The sequence below is a fragment of the Balaenoptera musculus genome, chromosome 7 (assembly GCF_009873245.2).
Source record: "Balaenoptera musculus isolate JJ_BM4_2016_0621 chromosome 7, mBalMus1.pri.v3, whole genome shotgun sequence".
In the NCBI taxonomy this organism is placed as follows: domain Eukaryota; kingdom Metazoa; phylum Chordata; class Mammalia; order Artiodactyla; family Balaenopteridae; genus Balaenoptera; species Balaenoptera musculus.
Window position 1 is genome coordinate 99,444,754 of NC_045791.1, and position 14,235 is coordinate 99,458,988.

Consider the following 14,235-nt stretch of genomic DNA (forward strand, 5'->3'; position numbering starts at 1 on the left):
CATGGGATGTTGTGAGTCAAGAGGGCTTTAAAATCAGCATTTAAGGGCTTCCCTGGTGGCGCAGTGGTTGAGAATCTGCCTGCCAATGCAGGAGACACGGGTTCGGGCCCTGGTCTGGGAAGATCCCACATGCCACGGAGCAACTAAGCCCGTGAGCCACTATTCCTGATAAATAAATTAAAAAAAAAAAAAAAAAAAAAAAAATCAGCATTTAATACCATCTGGAACCCAGCAGTTGGTCTACACTTCCCACTTTCTACCTAGTTAAAAACCAAACATCAAGTGATTTACATTTATAAAAGTAAAAAAATATAATCCTTACTCCATGAATATTGTCATACTCCCGATAATGCAGTACAAATTTTAACTTATGAAGTTCAATTTTTTAAGACTTTCTTCCAAATCACTTCATGATCGTTAAGCACATTCATCTGAGATTTAATGAGTGCCTACACCCACCACATGCCAGACATTGTGCTGAGGCATTTATTCAAGAATCACAACTGCAGAAAGAATTTTAAGACTTAGAATTTTAATTTTCCCACACTGCAAAAATTCCTAAAGTTTCGTGTATTATTTGAACTGTACTTTACCTGAATACTGAAATTCGACAACTTCATTGTGACTAAAATGTTCCTAAGATTACTTTGAGCTCCTCACACACAGTTATCTTGGCATGGCTTACTGGAGGTTCATCTTAGACCCTAATACTAAGGATCAAACCACTTAAATGACCCATTTACAAATTTGCTATTTCTAAAATTATTAAATGGGCTTTCAAGTTGTTCTAGCTATTCATGTTTCCCTAAGTTAGCTTCATGACCAATCTCTGTATCATTACTTGTTAAATTCAGTCATTCTTAGGTCTTCTCTTACTTCTGGTTAAATAAATGATGTGGTATATAGGAAAGGCATGTAGTAAGTAAAATGTTTCTTAAAACCCAAGATTTGAATTTAAATAAAGCACCTATCCATGTTACCCATTAAAGTACGTAAGACATTCACTAAGACTCCAGAATAGCGGCCTTTACCTTCCCTGTATCCCTTCCTACTAAAAACTGTGATCAGCAAGTAATACAAAGGCAATAAAAACGTCTTAAGTTCCATATTGAGATGCTTCGTGTATTATCTTTAACTTTAGCTTGCCATAAGTTCTTTTTCATGTGAATGAGATACAAAGTAAATGATAACTTTATAAATAGAAAATGATGCCAATCTGCAATCTGCAATATGGAAGATAAGCTAGGAGCCAGACATACAACAAACCTAGGTCCAGCTCCTGGCTCTGCCATTTCCTAGTAGTAACCTTGGGCAACGCTGGTATAATTAAGTTCTCATCTCATAGAGCCCATGTGACAACTAAACAAAATACACATAAAAGGCACAGAACAGTGTCTGGCACATGATAATAAGTACGTATGTTGTTACTGTTTAACATTTCTATTGTTTCTGCTTTTGGGAATAGAAATGATTTATGTTACTTTGCTAACCTGAAATGTTTTAACATTCTTATCAAGAGTACAAAACACTTATTGACTGACTATATACACCATATAGAATACACGATCTACAATTTTGATAGGTGACAGCTTTCCTCCCCAGACTGAAACAATCTAATAGTATTCATCAGATACCATGTGAAAAATAAGGCTATAAAAATTGAGTCTTAAGTTACAGTAGGCAGGCAAAGATATAACCCTCTAATACTTATTCAAAATGAGTATTTAAAACTGTAAACAAAAAAACCCCCAGCATTATCTGGATTTAACATACTACAGTTATTTTCCAAAATTAGGAACTATAGATTTAGAAGCCTGAGATCATGCCAACTAGTCTCCTAGGGATGGAGGCATAACTGTAAGATCCCTCGGTTGCCAGCTAAGCCTTTCTTGCTACCCAACATACACACTGAGGGATGGAGCATCAAGAGTGCTTCACTGACAAGTTCTTTGTCAAGAAAAGTGTGCCAGCATCTTGGAGTCTGGGGGTGGTACATGTCTATATTTACAGTGCTACACACGTGATTCTAACACATCCTTTAGCGAGACATGCACCCCTTCCCCATCCCCTTTTAAAACTCATTGACATAAAGAACCTTACAATCACAACCACAGTTTATTTTGTGAGGCTGTGTGTTCCCTAACTGCAATGAATTTTCAATCTTTAAATAATATAACTATATAACAATTCAAAATAAACACTGTCCTGGATTCAAAAATGATAGCAGAGAATTACAATTTAACAAGTGAACAAAGAGTACATCATTTTTGCAGTTGGAAAACTATGCATCCATCCTCCTTAAAATTCTTCAAGTAAATCACCAAAATCTATTCACATCAACAGGATTAAATGAATGGTTAGGATGCATTATTCTTTGAGATTAAGACACTAAAAAATGAAGAAAAACGGCATGAACGATCTCTTGCTGAAAAGAGAGCAAGGTCAAAATGTATCACACTATGAGCTTAATGAGCTAAAATAAAACTAATGCGCTAAAACATATAAAACATGTTAGGTGATCCAATTTTGTTTTTCAATGCAGCATCATTTTGCGACCACTAGACTCAACTGCAACTGACTGAAATGCAATTGAATGCAAATGGTTGCCTTTGCCCACCATACAACTCAACTGCAATTCAGAAATGTTTTAATAGATTTACAAGCATTTAGAAGCATAAATATCAAACCTGTTCTCCAAAACTAACAAGTATGTCTCTGAATTCTAGATGTAATTTGTACATCCACACTTGAGACAATGACATAAATTTAACCTGATGTTTAATAGTTCAAACCAGCACTTAAATTTTTGTTTTAATGTCTCATTTAGATTTCAAATGGAAGTTTTTACATCTTTCATTATTTATTAACTTGACAATCTGAGTGTTCTATTTCCCAAAGTGTTATATATATACCAATTAAATGATATATACAACATTTTGGGAAACAGAACACTCAGATTGTCAAGTTAATAAAAAATAAAAAAATTATGAAACGTGAAATAACCAGTATTTTTCTAGGGCAAACACCCTGTCATTAAAGAAATTCCAATTGTGTAAGATCAGAAAGGGAAACCCTTCAGCTTTCCATGTTACACCTGACCTACTATCACTCAAGTATGGTGAAAGTATCCTGAGAATAATGTTCATGATAGTTTTCATTTGTATCTTAATTGCATCATGTAAAAGTGGAAAACAGAGAGATTAAGAGCGTAAGGCTTGTAATTCTACAGGACAGATGGAGACAAAATTAAATGTAGGAAGAGCATATTTGCAAGTCTTAAAGGAAAATTATAACCCAAGACGCATGGGGAAAAATATTTATGTGGAGTTTTTAATCCATATTAGAATTCAGTTGTAACTTGACCATAAATTTAAACAGATACCATCTTCTGAGACATACATTCTAATTAATGTATCAACAGTATCATAGTCAGTTGGTTACTTGAACTTATTAGTAACATGTCATTTTTCTATCAGCAGAAATCTATAGTGGTTTGCCCCAATTACATATCTGAAACATTGTCCTATGAAAACAAAATGAAACAAAATTAAATAAAACTGAAGATAAAAATACTCTAAAGTTAAAATAAAGCAAACTATAATCCTTGGCAGATCAATCAGGTAAAAAATATTGGTGAAAGTTGGAAGCACAGGATAACTGACACGAATCTTCAGCACAAAGCACATCTTTTGAAAACATGAAATGATGACTCTTTGGAGGACAACAGTTAAGAATGATCCAAGAATCATCAGGTTTGAAAAATATTGCTTAATCACTTTCCAAAATGCAGCTGCAAGAACTAAAGATCTTATTAGAAAATATTAAGGTAATCATATTTATTGCATCTTTAGAATGCATTTTGAAACAGAAAATTAACAGTGCATCCCAGCTTCACCAAAATATATATTTAAGAGAGGGGGAACCTAAGATATTTAGAAACAAAGTGTAGACTGTATGTGCTTTTCAGAGGGGCTGAATTAAATACAACCAGCTGCCAACTTTGTGCTCTGACACACCTGAATTAGTATGTGTATATTAAATTCATTTATTTTTGTCTACAATAAATGAAATAAAAACACTGCCCTATACAATCCACTATTAGCAGTGAGTACAACAGCAAAAAATTTTTGTACAATTTATACATACTAAAATATTTTCTTTCTCTAGAGATAATGAAGAACAAAACCTAATCATTTTAAGAATTTGCGACATCTCAAATTACAGTAGGGAAAAATCAAACCAGGGTGTATACTGAGGCCAAAACAAAGGTTCCTGGTCATTAGGCTATTAGATTAGTTAAGTGCAAGTGGTAGAATAAAGCATGCTCAAATTTTATGCTTGGGTCTCTGTATATTTATCAAACCTTTAAATTAAACAAGACGAGCTAAAGAAATGCCTTAAGCAGAGCGAGATAATTGGGAATTGTGTCATTTCTTTTACCATTTTTGTTACCCAACTTATACAATGCGCAAAGTGCTAAGCAACACTACAAAAACACATTTACGTGAACACTGAAGACCTGGGGAAATGAAATCCAACAATTTTATTTTAATGAGCTGTATTTTCTAAATTTTGTTTTATTTTTTCCTGTTTTCATACAGTATTGAAAACAAAACGCGGCACATTCACATTTTCCCGAGGAACTGTAAAGATGATCTCTACAGGGATAAACGTTGTAAAGCCTGAAGCTCAATCAATTGATGTTGAAAACTCTCAAAGGGAGTAAAGGCTTGATCTGAATGGTCTAGAACATGTACTGTAATTTAATAGAAGAGATGGTCGTCTTAATATTTAATGATTTAAAAGAACTTCCCAGTCCATGCGAAGAGTACAGTCCAATAATAAATCAAGTTTCTGAATGCATTTTATGCTACATATGTGTATACTTTGCGATCCTCAGGTGTTCGTGCCAAATATTCTCTCTCAATAAGTCCTTCGATACGTTTTTTAATAACAACTGGACTTGGTAAGAATCGAGCCTTCAACTGCTGAGTTACCTAAAAGAGAAGGTTAAAAAAAAAAAAACAGCACTAATTCCTACCAGAAAATTAAAAAACAAAAACAAAAAACATTTCCATATAAACACACAAAAATTCTTATCTAAGAGTAGAACTGATATGTCATTTTAAGACTCAGCTCAAACTTTTCTAATTTGATTATGAACATTAAAAATACAGAAAATTAAAAAGGATTCTATTTGAAAATGTAATGTATGGCTAGAACATACCTCCTCACATCAGAATGTGAACGCTAAAGTGGATTAGTAGACGAATTAGTTGAAATATACTAGTATGAATTTGTACCACCGTATAGTTTAACCCATTTTGAAGCTATAATCTAATGACTTCTGGGTTACTCTCCCAATTCACAGAATTTGGGTAGCATAATGTGTTTAAAAGCACCAACTCGGGACTCAGACTTGCCTGGATTCAAATCCCAGCTCTCCGACTTACTAGCTCTGGGCCCTTGGGAAAGTTACTTAACCTCATGAAGTTGTTGTGTAGATTAAATGAGTTAACAGATGTGATGCTTTAGAATAATGCCCAGTCCATAGTTAAGTGCTACTGTTGGTATTCTTTTCTCCAACAGCTGTCAGGATTCTAGGTATTGTGACATCGGTAATAATAAAACAGTAACTACACAGCAGTAGCCGAAATCTGACTATGCACTATGTATCAGTCAGTTTTGTTTACATTTATTAATGCTCTTAACCCTGCCAAGTAGGCTGTCTCGTTTTACAAATGAGGAAAATAAGCCAGAGAGGAAAAATGATATGAACAAGTAGTAAACAGAGCCAGGAGAGATGAATCTACATCCTCCTGCCCCTGAGGCCCATGCTTTTCTCACTAATCCACTTAGTGATCTTGCAGATCACTCATCTAGCCATAAGCCAGCTTTTCTTTTACTTGTGTTGGATCAGTTCATTTCGAAGGCCAGAATGATTAACTCTTCAAAATCGGAAACGTCAGCACTTCACTCCCCAACTAAAATCCATCACTCTTCTAATATTATCACTCCAGTATCAACAAATTTGTTCTCAACCCACCTGAGATCCTGAATCAATCCTCTGGCCCTTTCTTCTAAGCTATCAATAACTTCTTTTTCTGACCTCACCTCCTTCCTTCATAAAAGATCACCTGAGCTGCACCCCCAACAGGACCTTCAACTCCCTGACTCCTTGGTTCTGTTCCATAAGCACCCATTCTACATTTACTACATCACCCCAAATCCACTACTCGGTTCTTTACTGAGTGAAGTTGTCGTTTTCACTCCTTTTGTGCAGACCTGGGGTCCACAGGCAAATACAGCCCACTGCCTGCTGCAATCCCTCCTGGAACACAGCACACTCACTTGTTATCTACGGATGCTTTCATGCTGCAACTGGCCATTTAAAAAAAGGTTGCCAATCACTGGTTTAGACTGATAACACAAATTTACAGCATTCAAGGTCAGCAAGTTCTCAAGCACCATAACCTCACATCCTGTTTTACATAAGAAAAGAGGCCATTTCGGTTTGAAACTCCTCAAACTCCCACCACCTTACATATTTATCCATTTATCCATGCTTGTATCCATGTTTCATTGGAACCAGCCCTGCACCCAGCCCTGGGTTCTCAGGAAAGGCATTTGGTAGCATCCCTGTGAACACACCTACCACCTACCTGTGTTCTCTAAACAACCCTCTCGCCTTCCTTTTTCTAGTACATCAAGTAACCCCTCATCTCATTTTTCTTCCCTTTTGTTTTTAAGCATCTCTTCCTAACCTTAGAATATAAATATAACGCAATGTCTTCCCATCTAGAAAAACAGTATCCAGAAGCCCTCAACTCAACACTTTACCCTCTAGTATTGCTCTCTGTGCCCTTCCCACGAGCCAACACCTCAAAGGAGAAACCACTCACTTGGTGGTTTCACCTCCATTTACTTCTCAAGGCACTGCCATCAAATGTCTATTCTTACCAGTCCAATGAAAATGGGAAAACTAACCAGTCACCTAACTGTCAACATGTCTTAAAGGTTTACTTGTTTTGGTTTTTTAATGATTTTTTAAATTACTGACTGACCACTCACCTATAATTCTCTTCCTCTGCCATGTGATACGAAGTCAACTTATAAACAATGCTAGTAGCTGACGTGTGGAACACCGCAGCACACCGCCCCTCCCTTTCCCGTTGAAGAAAGCAGCCTGTGTGTAGCCGAGCCAGCTACGGACCTAAGAGGCATCCTCCACTCCGCCCTCTCAGTTCCCACGATCAGTCAATACATGCCGTCAACTTCACTTCCCGTGTGTCTTCATTCAGCTATCTTCAACCAATACTTTATTCAGCCCTAATCACCTCGTTCCTCACTATTTCAATGGCTTCACAATGGTCTTCCCCTCCTTAGTTTCCTAATTTTTAGTATGTATGTACTCAATAAATAAGCTATTAATTTCTACAAGCATAGGTAGTTTGTTTTACATCAAAGTATTAAATAGCAGTGAAAAGTTTTTTCTTTATTCTTCATGTGACAATATTCTACCATTATCTTCATTACAAACATATTAGTTCTTAAAGTGTGCACATATTTTGATGCATTGCTATGTTTAACTATCAAGCAAGTACCATGCTTTTAATAATGTGTTATTTGACTACGGTTTTCTAATTTTAAGATTGTATTTTAAATTAGCTGAATACAGTACTTTCCTAAATTTAAATTGTTAAAGTAATTTTGTCTTTTCTACATTAATCCAGTCTGGAAGTGTCCTCACCTCTGCTACTAACACATTGTGCTGCATCTTCTTCCTAGATTTCATTATCCGCACTATAGCAGCTTCTATCTCATGTTTTCTGTCGTCATCTACTTTCTGCCTTGTTTCTTTCCTTTCTGGGTCAGATTCACCTTGTTTGGCAGCAACTAAAAGACAAATAAAGACACTTACCATGTGATTATGATGTAAATTTCAAAGGTAATGAAAAACGTTTATAAGCAAACTTAATATAATTTACTATTATCAAGAGAGAAATCAATGTCAACCTCTGAATATACACCACACATATACTTATTAATTAAACACTCAAGAAGAGCCTAATTCAATGTTTACTTTAATAAATATTTAAATAATTAACAGGCAGTAATATAAAATTCTTCAATTCTAAATTATTCTTTTTAAATATTAGGAGTTTAATTTTACAGAGATAATAAAACAAATTTTATTTTTATAGAATTCAATGATTCCTTTCCTAGAAGAAAAAGAGTAGCTGGATATATTTAGCAGTAAAATTATCAGTAAATAATTTTCATTGCTTGTGACTTCCAGAGGTTAACTAGTATTTTACCACCATGACTCCAAGTTAAACCTCACCAAAAGCATCTCAAACAGGAGAAATGTGGGAACTTTAAGAGGAGGAAAGAACATGTATTGCCAAGATTTAGTTAGCTAAATAAAAAATTTAAAGTACCACTAGACCGTCACTTAACCAAACTCCATAACAATTCTTTTGTACCTCTCATCAATTATTCAACAATTTCTTGTCATGTATCTTAGTAATTTTTAAATGTCATAATCTCAATATCACTAATGCAAACTATATTCCACTCTTTAGAAGTCTTACTCTGTTATTCCCTATAGTCTTCAAGGCAACTGCTAAAGAATTAAGTATAAAAGTCCCTTTCTCTTATAACCTTGCTCTAATTGAAGCAGCAGAGAAAGATTCTTTTTGTTTATTTGGTCATCAACAGGAGATAGATGTGAAGTTTCTGGAGGGAGAAATTGTAAAATTACAAAGAACCATATGCAACATTGCTGACTTAGCAGACTGTACAATTTAGAAGATCATTTTGGTGTGCATATTCAGTCAGCTGTTTCTAATTAGAATCCCTTGGTTAAGAATTCTGCTTTCAGTGTCTTCTCCCAAGTTAATCAATACCTTAATAAAAAAGAGTAAAATTAGAATAAAATGCTCAACTAAAGAAGAAAAATGCTTTTCTTCAAAAATTCAATGTCATAAGGGGAAAAAAAAAGATAGAGGCACTGGATTAGATTGAATAGAACTAAATAAACATTACAATCAATGTAATGTGGGACCCTTGACTGAATCCTGGATCCAAAAAATAAGATATGAAGGGCATTTTTTTTTTTTTAATGATTTTTTTTTTTTTTTTATTTTTTTTTTGCTTTGTTGGGTCTTCGTTGCTGTGTTCGGGCTTCCCCTGGTTGTGGCGAGCAGGGGCTACTCTTCATTGCGGTGCGCTGGCCTCTCATTGCAGTGGCCTCTCTCCTTGTGGAGCACGGGCTCTAGGCGCGTGGGCTCCAGCAGCTGCGGCACGCGGGTTCAGTAGTTGTGGCTCACGAGCCCAGTCGCTCCGGGGCATGTGGGATCCTCCCGGACCAGGGATTGAACCCGTGTCCCCTGCATTGGCAGGCGGACTCTCAACCACTGCGCCACCGGGGAAGCCCTGAAAGGCATTTTTGAGACAACTGTGGACATGTAAATATGGGTGATATATAGATGTTTGGAATTACTAATTTTCTGGGGTGTGATATAGTATTACAATTATGTGGTAAAATCTTAATTCTGAGATAGGTATATGCTCAAGTATTTAAGTGGGAAGTGTTATAATGTTTGCAAATTAAGTTAAAATGCTGTAGGAAAGGAGGCGGAGTCAAGACGATGGTATGGGAAGATGCGGAGTTAGCGTCTCCCCACAACTAGGGCACCTGCCGGCTGCTGGTGGGGGACACTCTGACGTCCAAGGAGACGGGAGGAACTGCAAAGTGAACCGGTAGGACGCAGGGGGACTGAGGCGGGAGGAGAAGTAGAGGCCAGACAGGATCGGCGCCCCTGAGGCCGGGAGATCAGGAGAGGCAGGCGGGAGAGACTCACCAGTAAGAGCAGGAGAGGAGCCTGCTGAGCTCCCAGGCCAGTCCCCTGTCCTCCAAAGTCCCCTCCAGGCCACGTAGGTCCTTGGGGGCACAGGAGGGAGGCCCAGGAGATCAGGAGGGGCCCTCCCAGACCAGAGGTGCAGGAGAGGAGAGGAGGGCATTCGCCCCACCACTCAAGCCCAGGAAGCCTGCTGGCCTCCTGGGTGAGGTCCCCTGCCCTCTGAGACCAGGGGTGGGGGGCATGCCTGTGCCCCTTCTGTTCCTTGAGCCTAAGCTCCACCCCCCACAGCCCCCAGGGCCTTTTCCAGCCCTGTGGGTCCTGAGCATAGGCCCTGCCCACCACCCAAACCTCCCCCTTGCTTAAGCACCCCCTCCACAGCCAAGGTCCCTCCCCCCTTTTTCTTTTCTCTCCTCTTTTTTTACTTTTGTGGTACTGATCTGATGTACCTTCCGGTTGTTGATTCATCTATATTTTTATATTATTCCTAACATATCTGTTAGTTTCCTTACCTAATTTTATGTTTTACTTTGTTATTGTTCTTTTTTTTTTTTTTTTTTTTTGCTGCCCCAGGCGGCTTGCAGAATCTTGGTTCATGAGCCTGGGGTTGGGCGGAAGCTCCTGCGGTAGGAGGAGTCCGAACACACTGGACTAACAGAGAACCTCAGACCCCAGGGAATATTCATCAGAGTGAGGACTCACAGAGGTATTCAGCTCAACACGAAGACCCAGCTCTATCCAATAAGCCTACAAACTCCAGTGCTGGAAGCCTCAGGCCAAACAACCAGTAAGATAGGAACACAATCCCACTCATTAAAAAAAAAAAAAAAGAGATGGCAAAAAACATGTCACAGATGAAGGAGCAAGGTAAAAACCTACAAGGTCAAATAAATGAAGAGGAAATAGGCAATCTACCTGAAAAAGAATTGATAATAATGATAGTAAAGATGATCCAGAATCTCAGAAATAGAATGGAGGTACGGATTGAGAACATCAAGAAATGTTTAACAAAGGTCTAGAAGAACTAAAGAACAAACAGATGAACAACATAATAACTGAAATGAAAATTACACTAGAAGGAAACAATAACAGAATAACTGAGGCAGAAGAACAAGTAAGTGAGCTGGAAGTCAAAATGGTAGAAATAACTGCCGAGGAGCAGAATAAAGAAAAAAGAATGAAAAGAATTGGAGACAATCTCAGAGACCTCTGAGACAACACTAAACGCACCAACATTCGAATTAGAGGGGTCCCAGAAGAAGAAGAGAAAAAGAAAGGGTCTGAGAAAATATTTGAAGAGATTATAATTGAAAACTTCCCTAACATGGGAAAGGAAATAGTCACCCAAGTCCAGGAAGCACAGAGTCCCAAACAGGATAAACCCTAGGAAAAACACACCAAGACACATATTAATCAAAGTAACAAAAATTAAATTCAAAGAAAAAATATTAAAAGCAGCAAGGGAAAAACAAGAAATAACATACGAAGGAATCCCCATAAGGTTATCCGCTGATTTTTCAGTGGAAACTCTGCAGGCCAGAAGGGAGTGGCAGGATATACTTAAAGTGATGAAAGAGAAAAACCTACAACCAAGATTACTCTACACAGCAAGGATGTCATTAAGATTCGATGGAGAAGTCAAAAGCTTTTCAGACAAGCAAAAACTAAGAGAATTCAGCACCACCAAACCAGCTTTACAACAAATGCTAAAGAAACTTCTCTAAGGGGGAAACACAAGAGAAGAAAAAGACCCACAAAAACAAACCCAAAACAATTAAGAAAATGGTAATAGGAACATACATATTATTACCTTCAATGTGAATGGATTAAATGCCCCAACCAAAAGACACAGACTTGCTGAATGGATACAAAAACAAGACCCATATATATGCTGTCTAGAAGAGACCCATTTCAGACCTAGGGACACATACAGACTGAAACTGAACGGATGGAAAAAGATATTCCATGCAAATGGAAAGAAAGCTGAAGTAGCAATACTTGTATCAGATAAAACAGACTTTAAAATAAAGACTGTTACAAGAGATAAGGAGGGACACTACATAATGATCAAAGGATCAATCCAAGAAGAAGATACAACTATTATAAATGTTTAGGCACCCAACACAGTAGCACCTCAATACATAAGGCAAATGCTAACAACCATGAAAGGAGAAATTGACAGACACACAATAATAGTAGGGGACTTTAACACCTCACTTACACCAATGGACAGATCATCCAGAGAATAAATAAGGAAACACAACCTTTAAATGACACAACAGACCAGATAGATCTAATTGATATTTATAGAACATTCCACCCAAAAGTGGCAGAATACAGTTCCTTCTCAAGTGCACATGGAACATTCTCCAGGAGAGATCACATCTTGGGTCACAAATCAAGCCTTGAAAAACTTAAGAATATTGAAATTGTATCAAACATCTTTTCTGACCACAATGCTACGAGACTGGAAATCAATTACAGGAAAAAAACTGTAAAAAACACAAATACGTGGAGGCTAAACAGTGCACAACTAAATAACCAAGAGATCGCTGAAGAAATCAAAGAGGAGATCAAAAAATACCTAAAACAAATGACAATGAAAACACGACGACCCCAAAACCTATGGGATGCAGCAAAAGCAGTTCTAAGAAGGAAGTTTACAGCAATACAATCTCACCTCAAGAAACAAGAAAAATCTCAAACAATCTAACCCTACACTTAAAACAACTAGAGAAAGAAGAACAAAGAAAACCCAAAATCGGTAGAAGGAAAGAAATCATAAAGATCAAAGCAGAAATAAATGAAATACAAACAAAGAAAACAATAGCAAAGATCAATAAAACTAAAAGCTGGTTCGTTGAGAAGTTAAACTGATAAACCCTTAGCCAAACTCATCAAGAAAAAAAGGGAGGACACAAATCAATAAAATTAGAAATGAAAAAGGAGAAATCACAACTGACACTGCAGAAATACAAAGAATTACAAGAAACTACTACAAACAACTATATGCCAATAAAAGGGACAACCATGAAGAAACGGACAAATTCTTGGAAAGGTACAATTTTCCAAGACTGAACCAGGAAGAATTAGAAAATATAAACAGACCTATCACAAGTAATGAAATTGAAACCATAATTAAAAATCTTCCAGCAAACAAAAGTCCAGGACCAGATGGCTTCACAGGCGAATTCTATCAAACATTCAGAGAAGAGCTAACACCCATCCCTCTCAAGCTCTTCCAAAAAATTGCAGAGGGAGAAACACTCCCAAATTTATTCTAAGAAGCCACCATCATCCTGATACCAAAACCAGAAAGACATCACAAAAAAAGAAAATTATAGACCAATATCACTGATGAACACAGATGCAAAAAACCTCAACAAAATACTAGCAAACAGAATCGAAAAGCACATTAAAAGGACCATACACCATGATCAAGTGGGAATCATCCCAGGGATGCAAGGATTCTTCAATATATGCAATCAATCAATGTGATACACCACATTAACAAATTAAGGAATAAGAACCATATGATCATCTCAATAGATGCAGAAAAAGCTTGTAACAAAATTCAACACCAATTTATGATAAAAACTCTCCAGAAAATGAGCATAGAGGGTACCTACCTCAACATAATCAAGGCCATATATGACAAACCCACAGCAAGCATCATACTCAATGGTGAAAAACTGAAAGCATTTCCACTAACATCAGGGACAAGACAAGGATGTTCACTCTCGCCACTATTACTCAACATAGTTTTGGAAGTCCTAGCCATAGCAATCAGAGAAGAAGAAGAAATAAAAGGAATACAAATTGGAAAAGAAGAAGTAAAACTGTCACTGTTTGCCGATGACATGATATTATACATAGAAAATCCTCAAGATGCCACCAGAAAACTACTAGAACTAATCAATGAATTTGGTAAGGTTGCAGGACACAAAATTAATGCACAGAAATCTCTGGCATTCCTATACACCAACAATGAAAAATCAGAAAGAGAAATTAAGGAAACACTCGCATTTACCACTGCAACAAAAAGAATAAAATACCTAGGAATAAACCTGCCTAAGGAGGCAAAAGACTTGTACTCAGAAAACTATAAAACACTGATGAAAGAAATCAAAGATGACATAAACAGATGGAGAAATATACCATGTTCTTGGGTTGGAGGAATCAATACTGTGAAAAATGACTATACTACCCAAAGCAATCTACAGATTCAATGCAATCCCTAGCAAACTACCAATGGCATTCTTCACAGAATTAGAACAAAAAATTTTACAATTCGTATGGAAACACAAAAGACCCCGAATAGCTAAAGCATCTTGAGAAAGAAAAACGGAGTTGGAGGAATCAGGCTCCCCGA

The 14,235-nt window shown here is 37.1% G+C and overlaps 1 protein-coding gene across 2 annotated transcripts in view; it reads right to left on the reverse strand.

The window, feature by feature from the left end:
- Positions 1–3,309: 3,309 nt before the first annotated feature.
- Positions 3,310–14,235, reverse strand: part of CUL3 (cullin 3) — a 99,213-nt gene continuing 88,287 nt past the window's right edge. For both annotated transcript variants that reach the window (XM_036857251.1, XM_036857252.1), the window contains 2 exons: positions 7,751–7,896; positions 3,310–4,997 (listed from right to left, as the gene is read on the reverse strand). In XM_036857251.1, coding sequence (XP_036713146.1) covers positions 4,866–4,997; positions 7,751–7,896 — 278 coding nt within the window. In that variant the 3' untranslated portion in view covers positions 3,310–4,865. The remainder of the gene's footprint in view (positions 4,998–7,750; positions 7,897–14,235) is intronic.